Below are 13,869 nucleotides of genomic sequence, written 5' to 3'. Positions count from 1 at the left end.
GCACCTCTGGAAAATGATAGTGTAGACACAGACATCTCTTGTATCTTCGGAGTTTCTAATTGTATGTCTTGTAGATAGAACCTGTCTCTCTCCTCAGTGACAGCCAGTAACCAGATGGCCACTCATACTAATTTTATCAGTCCACAATGAAATATCATAGAATGCTTTAACTCTTCAAGCAGTGTGTTGTCCCTAAAACAGACTAACTAGAGCCACCACTTTAAGATTCACTAAGTAACTAGATTTTTAATAGCAAGTAGGCTGTAAAAAAAGAAAACACATGCTAAACAAAAAAAGCGGAATATTTAACTGCAATCCTTAGCATCATCTCCTGAGATTTGGAGAAGCCATTCTGTTGTCCTAATTACAAAACAATGTATATTATCCATCTGAGACACAGTGCAGCTGCTTTTCTCTGATCCTTCAAGATAAGCAAGGTCTCTCTCCTTTTTCTGACACTCCCTGTTGCTTGGTCTCAGTTTATACACTGGTAGAAGAGTCTCCTTTTCAGTATTGTAGGGAGCAAGCGTGAGATAGTATTCTAATAGCTGTGGATCTTTCTGTCTTTTTCTTGGCCAGAGCCTTTTTCTTCAAAACAATTCAATAACCCCAAAGAGGCACCTGGAAAGAGTTTGTTCTTTTCATGTACCTGTGTTTCAATGTGATTATTGGAGAAACTCCCTCTGGAATTATTAGGCTAGATTTGGAGTTGTGCCTCCTGAGAGGCACAGTCTAGAAGGAGAGTCTGTCTGTGCTGGGAGCTGGTATGGCACCTAGGGCTGCTCTAATGTATGGTAGCTTCCCTACAGCTGCTAATGGGTTTCTGTAGAGCCCAGAAGGACTGTATCATTGAGTGCTCATTGCTACCCTCTCTCTCCTACTTTGGGGAGCCCCCTACAGTAGGTGCTGCAAAGGGGGCTGGCACAAGGCTGCATATGCCAGCTTCACATAGCTCCTGTGCTGGAGAAAGTTACCCATGGGCTGTTGCAGCCCTTTTATGGCCCTTATATGCCTCCAAAGCAGAGTATATGGGTTGGGTCCAGAATCTGGCCCATTCTCCTTTATATATGTCTCTATTTATCATCTAAGGTTTTAGAAGGAAAACATGTTGGTCTAGGTCGAATAGAGTTCAATTAACAATTGACATTCAGAAAATCCATGTTGTTTGCATCCTAGTGACTGATAAGACTTTCCTAGCATCAGCCATTAAATAATTGTCTAAGTTCCCAGTTTAAAACAGACAGAGTCACAGTTCTTGTGTAACAAAATACAAAGTCAAAAACTATGCCCAAATAAGTAAATTAAGGTCTTGTTTGTATAACTTCTTGTATTTTCAGCTACCAAAGAAAAGTTACAGCAGGACATTACTACAGTCAATCAGAAATTTACTGAGGTGATAACTGAACAAGCAAATCTCCGCATCAATGCAGCCCAGTCTTCAAAGATACTTTATGTCATCACAACCAGTCCGAGTCATCCCCCTAGCATCATGTCTGGTAATATCCAAAGGGAATTGATGGGCAGAAACAACAGGGAAAATACACTGACATACAGATTATGAAATGACTTTCTTTTTCTTGTCATTCTCTGTGTGCTGCATTAGTGATGTATATTTACTGTACGGTACAGTGCGTTGAACAAATAAGAGTAGGCTAGATCACTAAGAGTGACACGAAGTGGTGCTAAATGCACGTGGGGAGAACCAGAGGGTCATTAGGTGGTTTTACTCTACCTCTGTGCCACCCTGATACTTGAGACTGCTGAGGGCCTCAGAGCTTCTCTAACTTGCATTTTCAAATACAAGACTCTGCCTTGGAGCTCTTCTATCAGCCAGGTTTGCCAGAGCATGTTGCACCATATTGTCTCACCCATGACATGCTCAAGCCTGAGTGTGGAGGAAAGATCAGGAGGCACTTGGGCTGCACTAGTTTAGAACTCGTTTGTACTAAGAGAATCTTCAGCTGCTGCTTCAAGGCATCTTTGAATCCCCTTTGTGCTGCTGGAATGACAAAGGGAACTAAAGAGGGGGGTCAAGGATCTGGTGCAATGTCCAACAGCCTACAGTCTAAAGGAATGCAATGACACAGAACAGGACAGTACAACGCAGATCAAACACTGAGCAGAATCTGCAATGGGAAGAGAACAGGGCAAATACTGATGTGAGATCACCCAATCTCCTTGCAAATGGAGAATTGTTTATGTACATTCCCATAAGCTTTGTTCAGTTTATTTTTAAAATTCCCTAGGAATGTGCTTCCATCTTTTTCAAAGATGGACAATTGCACAGCTTTAAAATCTCTGTAAGGAAATAGTTCCTGGTATTTACTCTGAAGTTTGAAATTTTATAACGAACTATCTTGCACTGGCCAAGTGGGGATGGACTAATTGGAATGTAAAAGATCTCTTTCAGCTTCAGTTGCTCTAATTTAAACATCGGTTGAAATGGAAGCTTTCAATTGAGTGTTCAAGAGAAAGTGTGTTAAAACAGAAAGCACATACACTATTTTAAAACTATAAGCAAATTAATGTGCTAGAAGATATGCCTTTTTCTTTTCCACAGAGTGGACAGTATATGGCCTCACAGCTCTCTTCATCATAACTGTCTCAGCCATATTGGCAAAGATACTTCTGCATTACATAATGAAGTAAGTATAGGATTAAGTTTTCCTGAGTGTACGTGGGACATACAGATTCAGGCCCACATGTGGAATTCTTTGTGTCCTGGAGGGAACCGCTCTCACCTTTTTATACTGTGTGACTAGTTATGTTCAATAACATGGGTTATATGTTATTTTCAGTGCCTCTTCAATCACTTGCCAGATAAAGCACATCTCTACCTTTCCACTCTTTGTAGAATGAAATTTGCAATTGGAGGATCCCTTTTGTTTTTATTTTATGGACATTCATGTTACCAGGGGTGAGAGGGTTCTCATACAGACTAAAATTACAGAGGAGAAGAAATTAAACAAAGATTTTCAGCATTGTTGGGAGGAAGGCTGATTATTTTAATATTTAATGCAAAAAGTATTAATGAAATGTTAAAGAGCAGCCCATTCTGTCAGTGATGAATCAGCTAGTCTATATTCTTTCTCTCTTCTTTACGCATTCCAATTTTTCAGCAGCAGAGAGCCACAAAAGTGATTCAAAGTCTCGAAAATTTGTGTTAGCAAGAGATTTAAGATGCTCAATCTTTTTACCTAATTGACAGAGAAGGTTAAGCGGTGACTTAATTTTAGTCTACAATTACCTACACATGGAAGACATTTCTGATACTAGACTGCTCTTTAAATATAACAGAAAAAGGCAAAACAAAATCCAATAGTTGGAAGCTGAAACTAGACACATTCAGACTAGAAATAAGGTCTAATTCCATAACAGTGAGGGTAATTAACCATTAGAACAACCTATCTAGGGACATTGTGGATTCTCCATCATTTGAAGACTTTAAATAAAGATTTTATGTCTGCCAAAAGATATTAATAAATGCATACTCAGAGCCATCAATTTTAAGGCTAGCAGGGCCATTGTGAGATAATCTAATCTGAACCCTTGTATAACATAGGCCATTGAACTTCTCTGAATTAATTTGTGTATGAATTAGAGCATATCATGCTTTTAAAATTGCCAGTGAGGGAGACACCACCACAGCTGATAAATTGTTCCAATTAATTACCCTCACTGTTAAAAATGTACACCTTATTTCAGTCTGAATTTTTCTGGCTTCAACTTTCAGCCATTCATAGATTCTAAGGCCAGAAGGGACCATTATGATCATCTCATCTGACCCTAGTATAACACAGACCAGAGAACTGCTCCAAAATAATTCCCAGAGCAGATCTTTTAGAGAAAACATCCAATCTGGATTTTAAAATTGTCAGTAAGGCAGATACCACCATGATAAATTGTGTCCTTGGTAAATTGTGTCAGTTAATGATGAAGTACTCTCACTGTTAAAAATATACACCTTATTTCCATTCTGAATTTGTCAAACTTCAACTTCCAGCCATTGGATTGTGTTATACCTTTCTCTGATAGACTGAAGAGTCCATTGTTAAATATTTGTTCCCCATGTAGATACTTATACACTGTAATCAAATCACCCCTTAATCTTCTCTTTGATAAACTCAATATATTGAGATCCTTGAGTCTTTCACTATAAGGCATGTTTTCCAATCTTTTGAGCATTCTTAGGGCTCTTCTCTGAGCCCTTCTCAAGTATTTCCAACATCCTTCCTGAATGGTGGGCACCAGATCTGGACACAACCTTCGAGCAGCGGTTGCACCAGTATCAAATACAGAGGTGAAATAACCTTCCTCCTCCTATTTGAGGTTCCCAATTTATGCATCCCAGGATTGCATTATCTCTTTTGGCAACAGCATCACATTGGAGCTCATAGAATCATAGAAATGTAGGACTGGTCATCTAGTCCAATCCCCTGCACTGAGGCAGAACTAAGTATTATCTAGACATTCCCTGACAGGTGTTTGTCTAACCTGTTCTTAAAAAACCTCCAGTGATGGAGATTCCACAACCTCACTTGGTAATTTGTACTGGACAGGTAGGAAGTTTTTCCTAATGTCTAAACTAAATCTGGTGCTGCAATTTAAACGCATTACTACTTGTCTTGTCCTCAGCAGCAAAGGAGAACAATTTTCACCCTTGTCTTTATAACAACCTTTCATGTACTTGAAGACTGTAATGTCTCCCCTCAGTCTTCTCTTCTCCAGCATGAAACAAGCCCAATTTTTTTCAATCTTTCCTCGTAGGTCATGTTTTCTAGACCTTTAATCATTTTTGTTGTTCTCTTCTGGACTCTCTGTAATTTGCCCACATTTTCCTGAAGTGTGGTACACAGAATTGGACACAGTATTCCAGATGAGGCCTTATCAGTGCTGAGTAGAGTGAAATAATTACTTCTTGTGTCTCACTCTTTTTTTTTTTTTTGCAACAGGATTATGTTGTTGACCCCATATCCTTTTCTGCAGTACTCCATCATAGGTAGTCATTATCTATTTTGTAGCTGTGCAGTTGATTATGCCCAACCAAGTATAGTACTTTGTATTTGTCCTTATTGAATTTCATCCTATTTAACTCAGACTCTTTCTCCAGTTTGTCAAGATCATTTTGAATTTTAATCCTGTCCTCCAAAGCATTTGCAATCCCTCCCAGATTAGTATCATTCACAAACTTTATAAGTATACTCTATATGCCATTATCCAAATCATTTATGAAGATATGCAGTAGAACTGGACTCAGGACTGATCCCTGTGGGACCCCACTTGATGTACCTTCTAGCTTGATTGTGAGCCAATGATAACTATTCTCTGAGCACAGTTTTCCAGCCAGTTCTGTACTCCTTATTGTAGCTCCATTTAGGATGTATTTTTCTTGTATGTTTACGAGAAGGTCATGTGAGACCGTATCAAAAGCATTACTAAAGTCAAGCTATATCACTTCCACTGCTTCCCCCTATTGACAAGACTTGTTACCCTGTCAAAGAAGGATATTAGGTTGGTTTGATATGATTTGTTCTTGACAAATCCATGTTGACTGCTACTTATTATCTTCTAAGTGCTTACAAGTTGATTTTTTTGATTCTTTTCTCCATTATCTTTCTGGTACCGAAGTTACGCTGACTGGTCTATAATTCTCTGGGTTGTTCTTATTCCCTTTTTTGTAGAAAGGTACTATATTTGTCCCTTTTCCAGCCCTCTGGTATGTCTCCCATCCTCCAAGCATTCTCAAAGATCATCACTAATGGCTCAGAGATCTCTTCAGTTAGTTCCTTAAGTATTCTAGGACATATTTCATCAGACCCTACTGATGTGAAGACATCTACCTTTTTTGAGTCATTCTTAACTTGTTCTTTTCTTATTTTAGCCTCAGATCCTCTTGCTTCCCACATATTTGTAAAATGCTCTGTAACCATTTTTTATCCCTAGTTTATTTAATCTCATTTGTACCTTGGCCTTTCTAATTTTGTTCTTACATGCTTGTGTTGATTTTTAAAATATATTCATCTTTTGTCATTTGACCTATGACTCTTTTTTGAGTCTCAGATCATTGAAGATCTCTTGGCTAAGCCAGGGTGACCTCTTACCATACTTTTTATCTTTTCTACACATTGGAATAATTTGCTCTTGTGCCCTTAATAATGTCTCTTTAAAAAACTGCCAGCTCTCCTGAACTCTTTTTTCCCTTAGACTTGCTTCCCACAGGATCTTACCTACCAATTGTCTGAGTTTGCTAAAGTCTGCCTTCAAGTCCATTGCCTTTATTCTGCTGTTTTCCCTCCTATTATTCCTTAGAATCTTGAACTCTATCATTTCATGGTCACCTTCATCCAAGCTGTCTTCCACTTTCAGGTTCTTAACTAGTTCCTCCCTGTTTGTCAGAATTAAATGCAGAATATCCTCTCCTCTAGTCTCTTTCTCTACCTTCTATAATAAAAGTTGTCTCCAATGCATTTCAAGAACTTGTTGGATAATCTGTGCCCTACTGTATTATCATCATGTTCAGCTGATTATCCACCACAATCCTCAAGTTTTTTTCAAAATCACTGAAGTCTTCCTACTGGGTAGTGGTCATTGTAGAAGAAGGAGCGCTCTTTGTTTGTGTTCTCACTAGCAACAGAGGCATGAAAACCATTAGTGCACCAGGCTGAGAACATGGTTATTATTTCTGATCACCATTCAGGATTGATGCAAAGATTTTTTTATGCCTAAAAGAAACTATTACAATCATCTAGTCTGTCCTCCTGAAGAACACAGGCCATAGAATTTTGTCCATTAATTCCTGCATCAAGTCTATAATTTATGGCTTAACTAGAATATACCTTTTAGAAAGACAGCTGGTCTTGAGCTGAAGACTTCAAAGTGAGCAAGGGTTTGCTACATACCTGGTTAATCTGCTGTGATTGTTAATTACCCTTTTGGTTAAAAATGTGCACCTTATTTCTGAGTTTTAACTTTTCTAGGTTCAAATTTCAGCCATTGGTCCTTTTTATGCTTATGTCAGCTAGATTAAAGAGGCCTCCACTGTCTGATACATTCTACATATGTAGGTAGAAATAGATTGCAATCAAGTCACCTCTTAAACTTCTCTTCAGTGAGCTAAACAGATTGATCTTAACTTTCTCACCATAACGTGTGTTTTTCCAGAGCTCAAATCAATCCTGTAGCACTTCGTTGAATCTTCTCCAATTTTTCAACATCCTTTTTCAATGTGTAGCAACCAGAACTGAACACAGAATTCCAGTTGCGGTCCTACCAAACCATGAAGCGATGTTATCCCTTCCCTACTCCCATTTGATATTCCTCTGTTTATACAGTCAAAACTCATGGTAACTTTTTTAGTCACAAGTATCATACTGAGAGTATTTTTAACTAGTCATTTATCATAACTCCAATGTTCTTTATGGACCCACCATCCCGTAAATATGTCCTACATCTTTTGTTCCTAGATATATAGAATCATAGAATCATAGAATATCAGGGTTGGAAGGGACCCCAGAAGGTCATCTAGTCCAACCCCCTGCTCGAAGCAGGACCAATTCCCAGTTAAATCATCCCAGCCAGGGCTTTGTCAAGCCTGACCTTAAAAACCTCTAAGGAAGGAGATTCTACCACCTCCCTAGGTAACGCATTCCAGTGTTTCACCACCCTCTTAGTGAAAAAGTTTTTCCTAATATCCAATCTAAACCTCCCCCACTGCAACTTGAGACCATTACTCCTCGTTCTGTCATCTGCTACCACTGAGAACAGTCTAGAGCCATCCTCTTTGGAACCCCCTTTCAGGTAGTTGAAAGCAGCTATCAAATCCCCCCTCATTCTTCTCTTCTGCAGGCTAAACAATCCCAGCTCCCTCAGCCTCTCCTCATAACTCATGTGTTCCAGTCCCCTAATCATTTTTGTTGCCCTTCGCTGGACTCTCTCCAATTTATCCACATCCTTCTTGAAGTGTGGGGCCCAAAACTGGACACAGTACTCCAGATGAGGCCTCACCAATGTCGAATAGAGGGGGACGATCACTCCCTCGATCTGCTCGCTATGCCCCTACTTTTACATCCCAAAATGCCATTGGCCTTCTTGGCAACAAGGGCACACTGCTGACTCATATCCAGCTTCTCGTCCACTGTAACCCCTAGGTCCTTTTCTGCAGAACTGCTGCCTAGCCATTCGGTCCCTAGTCTGTAGCTGTGCATTGGGTTCTTCCGTCCTAAGTGCAGGACCCTGCACTTATCCTTATTGAACCTCATCAGATTCCTTTTGGCCCAATCTTCCAATTGGTCTAGGTCCTTCTGTATCCTATCCCTCCCCTCCAGCGTATCTACCACTCCTCCCAGTTTAGTATCATCCGCAAATTTGCTGAGAGTGCAATCCACACCATCCTCCAGATCATTTATGAAGATATTGAATAAAACCGGCCCCAGGACCGACCCTTGGGGCACTCCACTTGATACCGGCTGCCAACTAGACATGGAGCCATTGATCACTACCCGTTGAGCCCGACAATTTAGCCAGCTTTCTACCCACCTTATAGTGCATTCATCCAGCCCATACTTCCTTAACTTGCTGACAAGAATACTATGGGAGACCGTGTCAAAAGCTTTGCTAAAGTCAAGAAACAATACATCCACTGCTTTCCCTTCATCCACAGAACCAGTAATCTCATCATAAAAGGCGATTAGATTAGTCAGGCATGACCTTCCCTTGGTGAATCCATGCTGGCTGTTCCTGATCACTTTCCTCTCATGCAAGTGCTTCAGGATTGATTCTTTGAGGACCTGCTCCATGATTTTTCCAGGGACTGAGGTGAGGCTGACTGGCCTGTAGTTCCCAGGATCTTCCTTCTTCCCTTTTTTAAAGATTGGCACTACATTAGCCTTTTTCCAGTCATCCGGGACTTCCCCGGTTCGCCACGAGTTTTCAAAGATAATGGCCAGTGGCTCTGCAATCACAGCCGCCAATTCCTTCAGCACTCTCGGATGCAACTCGTCCGGCCCCATGGACTTGTGCACGTCCAGCTTTTCTAAATATGACCTTGTATTTGGCTGTATTAAAATAGGAAAGTCCTATGTGTCTCAGAAGCAACATGAAAATTTTTCAATTGCAGTTTGCTTTATGTGCTCTCATCATCACTTTGCAAAAGCAACACCTGTCCTTATGCCAATGAGGCACAATTGTTTTAATTTACCTTTTGTTAGGGTTCACTACCACTTGCAGCTAGTACAAAAAACAGATTGGAGCACCGAGGATCACAAGGTACTACCCTTTTTACATTATCTGCCTGTACAGTGGCAGACTGATGTTTTAAGTTTGCATGGTTAGCCTTTAATATGTGACTTCCTACCTGAGCCTCATCCTGAGGTATTAGCACTCTGACACCTTATTGATAGGCGTTCTACTTTTGCACATGGATCACTGGATGACTACACTTTGGCTGTGGCAGCTCATGGCATGTAGAATTTATTCTACAGTCCAGAAAGGATCTGTAAACACATGTTTTTTAAGAGGCATTTTCGTTACTAACATTGATTAGCTCCTGAACAGAACCCTCTCCCCATTTTTAAATACTCCCAAAATAGCTAGTCTTTTAGCAATTTTATAGTGTTGTTTTAATGGTGCTTTAATTATACTTCAGATTGTTGTTTAGTAATAATGCAGCATGGTCAAGTGGACAAAGCATTGGCTTAGGACTCAGAAGATCTGGGTTCTTTTCCCAGCTCTGCCAATGACTTGCTGTGACCTTTTCAAAAAGAAAAGGAGTACTTGTGGCACCTTAGAGACTAACCAATTTATTTGAGCATGAGCTTTCGTGAGCTACAGCTCACTTCATCGGAAGCTCATGACATCATGACACTTCATCACATCACGAAAGCTCATGCTCAAATAAATTGGTTAGTCTCTAAGGTGCCACAAGTACTCCTTTTCTTTTTGCGAATACAGACTAACACGGCTGTTACTCTGAAACCTGTGACCTTTTCATATCACTTCTTTGTGCCTTCTGTTTCGCCTCTCATCCTGTTCTGTCTAGTTTATTTAGATTGTAAACCATATGGGGCAGGGATGGTTTCTTACTATGTGGTGTAGAGTGCCTAGCATAATGCTGCCCCAGTCTTATCTGGGGCCTGCAGACATACTGTAATACAAATAATATAATAGTGGTAATAAAATAAATAGCAGCTCGCCAAACAATTTAGCATGTTATTAAAACTATAATTGTAAAATAACTGTTTCTTAGATCTCATCAGGCACCTTCTTCAGCTGAGATAGGGGATTCTCACCAAGCAACTACTGCAGGAGAGATCTGGAGTATTTTTTACAAGCCATCCACCTCCATCTCCATCTTCAAGAAAAAATTTAAGAGCCAACAAGATGATTGCAACCTCCTTGTGGGACACTAAAGTGACAGTCACGCCATGAGACACATTATTCTCCTGCAGTTCAAAGTGTATTGGGGATAATCTTTTTCCTCTTTCTCCTTGTTTTCCAAAGGATCTGGACAGACCATTTCTGGAGTTCCATGGTGCACACCAGACATGGGAAAACCAGCTGCTATAACCATTTTGAAGTATCTGGAGCTTGTCAGCTCTCTCATCCTTCTAAATATGGTCTTAAACCACTTCGCTTAAAATAAAAACAGAATCTCTAAAACAGTAGGTGTCCTGCACACCCACAAAATGAGATGAATGTGAGAACCCTGTGGAGATCGGGACTTTGGGTCTGCTTTGACTGCTGTAATAGTTTAGGTCATTTTAAGCACAAATATAAATGACACCATCTTTTCAGCTGCTGCAGCAACACGTGTTGAGTTGCCTCTGCTGTAGATGTTTCTAGCTGGCAATGTACAAAGGTGAGGGAGTCACAGACTTTGAGAAGGTATCTGCCTCATAGCCAATGTTCTGCTATTTTTGGATGGCCTCTTTTCAGAAGTACAAATATAGAGAACCAATCAGATCTTAAAGGTAAAATTGGGAGAAAAATGCTCAACAAAGCCTGAGCTACAAACAAATTAAATAGGTGGTGCTCATTGGTTCAGAGTCGACATGGGATGCTTAGAGTTTAAAGTTTGTGTGTCCGAGCCACAATGCCTACTAAGTGTTTTCTAAGAGGTCACTTGTAGTAGCAAGAGACATGTCATGACAAACCTATACCATTCTTATGCCCTGCATCGAGTCTGGATGTGAACATAGGGCTGCCTACCAAAGCAATGACCTTTTCAGTCAAACTGTTAAGCCAGCGAGCTTCAGATGGTAAGGCTGACAATCAAGATTCCCTACAACAAAAGTTAAAGATATCACTGACAGAAGCAAAAGGTGGGGATGACACAATGGAGCTGTAATAGTTGGTAAATGACTGCATGGCATTATCAGTATCAATTGACAAGAAGGTTGGAAGGAACAGGAACAGCCAGGGATATAAGCATAGTCAATCACACCGCCAAAAGCCACTAATAAGGGGCAGCAAAGTGTGCAAGTGTGTCTCAGAAGTCCTGAACATGAACTATCTTGGCCTCTCCTGTAGGGGAGACAATTGCCAAAAATCTAATATGGCAGCGACACAGACATAGCGAATGCTAGTATAAGCACGTCTTTGATACATGCTTACCAAGGGAGGTGGTGGAATCTCCTTCCCTAGAAGTTTTTAAGGTCAGGCTTGACAAAGCCCTGGCTGGGATGAGTTCGTCAGGGATCGGTCCTGCTTTGAGCAGGGGGTTGGACTAGATGACCTCCTGAGGTCCCTTCCAACCCTGATAGTCTATGATTCTATGATTCACACACACACGTGTGCATGCACACACACACACACACACGCTTAGAAAGCTGTGAATTTAGGAGAGCCCTGTAATCCCTGGGATGTTCATACACGTGTCTAGAACCCTAATCCCAGGGTACCATGGTGGGGACATGTTTGTGGGTGAGAGATGTGTAACCATGAAATGCTCCCAGGCAGCGGTTTGGGGGCCGGGGGTGGGGGTGGCATGTGTATGTGTGAGTGAGAGAGGTGACCAAGTAGAAATGTATGTGACAGAGAGACAAACCTGCTGTCCTCATGATGCCTGAATGTGTGTGTCCATCTGTAACCTCTGGGACATTTGCACTGCAACATGAGGGTTGGTAGGGTGTGTTTAACCTGGAGTGTTCTGTAGGTTTACGCATTATAAATGCTTCAGCAACTCGTATGCCATTTAAAAAGGAAGTTGCTGCAATGAGAGCGGCTGAAACAAGCAGCAATAATTTCCACAGCTCAGGGCCTGAGCCTCCCGCACATTCCCATGCTAGTGTCTGGACAGCAGGCTTCACTTCCCTGCACAAGGGACGCTTTGATGCTTCCAGCCTTTGCACCTGTTTCTATTGTGACCTCAACATCATATTTCAAGTGCACAACATACTTCCCAGCAATCATGAGGCCAGGATTAGGATAGTGGCAGCCAATCCTTACCCCAAGGCTAAATCAAGCTGCCTTGCTGTGCATTCCAGACTACAGGACTACACAAGGAAGTGGTGGGACAGCTGGATTTTGTCTCCATTCAGAGGTGACAGCGTATAAATGTGAGTAATCAAAGCGAAGAAAAGCTCCAGTTAGGCAACAGAATGAGGAAGAGAAACACTGGAGACAAACACCAACACCTCAGGAAGTCTACACAAACAAAGCAAAATTGAGGCCAAGACAAGTGACAGCTGCTGCTTTCGGTTAAAGGTGGTTTTGAATGTTCTTGCCAACAATATCAAGGCCAAGAGTGTTCTCACTCCAATCTTTTTGATCCAGGAGAGGGGATTACACAAGTCCAGCTGTCTTCATACCCTGCAGTGTTGGAGAAAGTATCTTGTTCCGGAAGTCTTTGGACCTGTATCAACATATGCTCACCCTCCACCCCAGGCTGCCATAGAAACCATGTTCTAAGCTCAGAACCAGGTGACTGACAAAGACATGGCCAAGAATAATCTTCAGGATAGTTACAGAAGGGACACTGGGTTTCTCACTAGAACAGCCGGTATGATACTTTCATACGAACAAGAGCTTAAAACCAGCCTGTGTCCTCTTAATAATAAGGCTCTTTTGTGGAATCATTAGTTACATGGTTTCCTACACTATGGAAAGTCTGAACATGGCAGGGCAGAGCCTCAACAAGTGTGTTACCATAGCTCTATTGACTACAGTGACTCTATGAAAATTTACAGGAGCTGAAAGAGGGGGCTTATTTCACTAAGAGTTCTGCGCTGGCCAGCCTTGCCTTGGGTAATTAATTTTGATCTTCTGCTTCCAAACAGAGCAATGTGGACCTAAGGACTTTAGTATATGGTGGAAACAAGCCTTTCCCCATTTGTGCATTCCCAAAAATATTTTCAAACTGCTGCATCATTGTATGGGCCAGAATGTATGAGTAGACTCATGCAGCAACAAATGCAAAGCCAAGAAAGAGTGTTTTTCCCTGTGAGTATCATACTGCAAGCCAAATAATATGACACGTCTCCTACTACCTTGAGGTACCAATACACTTACAAGGAGGGAAAAAAAACAACTCAAAATACCCCCAAAAGAAACTGTGACTCACAACGGTGAAGGCTGTTGAACAAACAGCTGCTCAAACTGAAACAGAATTCAGTGAGGCCCTTTTAAATGAATCTCCAGTTAGAAGAAAAGAATAATTGCTCCAAGCTTCACAAAAATAAAATATCATAAAAATTGACATGTTCACAGATGGTCCCTTAAAAAGAATTTTTATCTGCATCTACTGACTGCTGCAAAAAGGCAGCCTGCAGAGAGAGATGGTGAACGGGGATGGCAAGAGATCACCTAATCAAACCAGAAGGTACTGTAATTAGGAAAAAAAGCTGAAGTCCCAGACAGGCTGATGCTCTCAGG

General features: G+C 41.1%; 1 protein-coding gene across 14 annotated transcripts in view; it reads left to right on the top strand.

The window, feature by feature from the left end:
• Positions 1-11,804, top strand: part of KREMEN1 (kringle containing transmembrane protein 1) — a 146,067-nt gene extending 134,263 nt beyond the window's left edge. For 13 of the 14 annotated variants that reach the window (XM_073312966.1, XM_073312960.1, XM_073312964.1 and 10 more), the window contains 3 exons: positions 1,338-1,496; positions 2,561-2,645; positions 10,244-11,804. In XM_073312966.1, coding sequence (XP_073169067.1) covers positions 1,338-1,496; positions 2,561-2,645; positions 10,244-10,406 — 407 coding nt within the window. In that variant the 3' untranslated portion in view covers positions 10,407-11,804. The remainder of the gene's footprint in view (positions 1-1,337; positions 1,497-2,560; positions 2,646-10,243) is intronic. The other variant, XM_073312972.1, reaches the window with a different exon arrangement.
• The last annotated feature ends 2,065 nt before the right edge of the window (positions 11,805-13,869 follow it).

This window comes from Lepidochelys kempii, chromosome 15 (assembly GCF_965140265.1).
Source record: "Lepidochelys kempii isolate rLepKem1 chromosome 15, rLepKem1.hap2, whole genome shotgun sequence".
Taxonomy (NCBI): domain Eukaryota; kingdom Metazoa; phylum Chordata; order Testudines; family Cheloniidae; genus Lepidochelys; species Lepidochelys kempii.
This window is presented reverse-complemented; position numbering and strand designations above follow the sequence as displayed.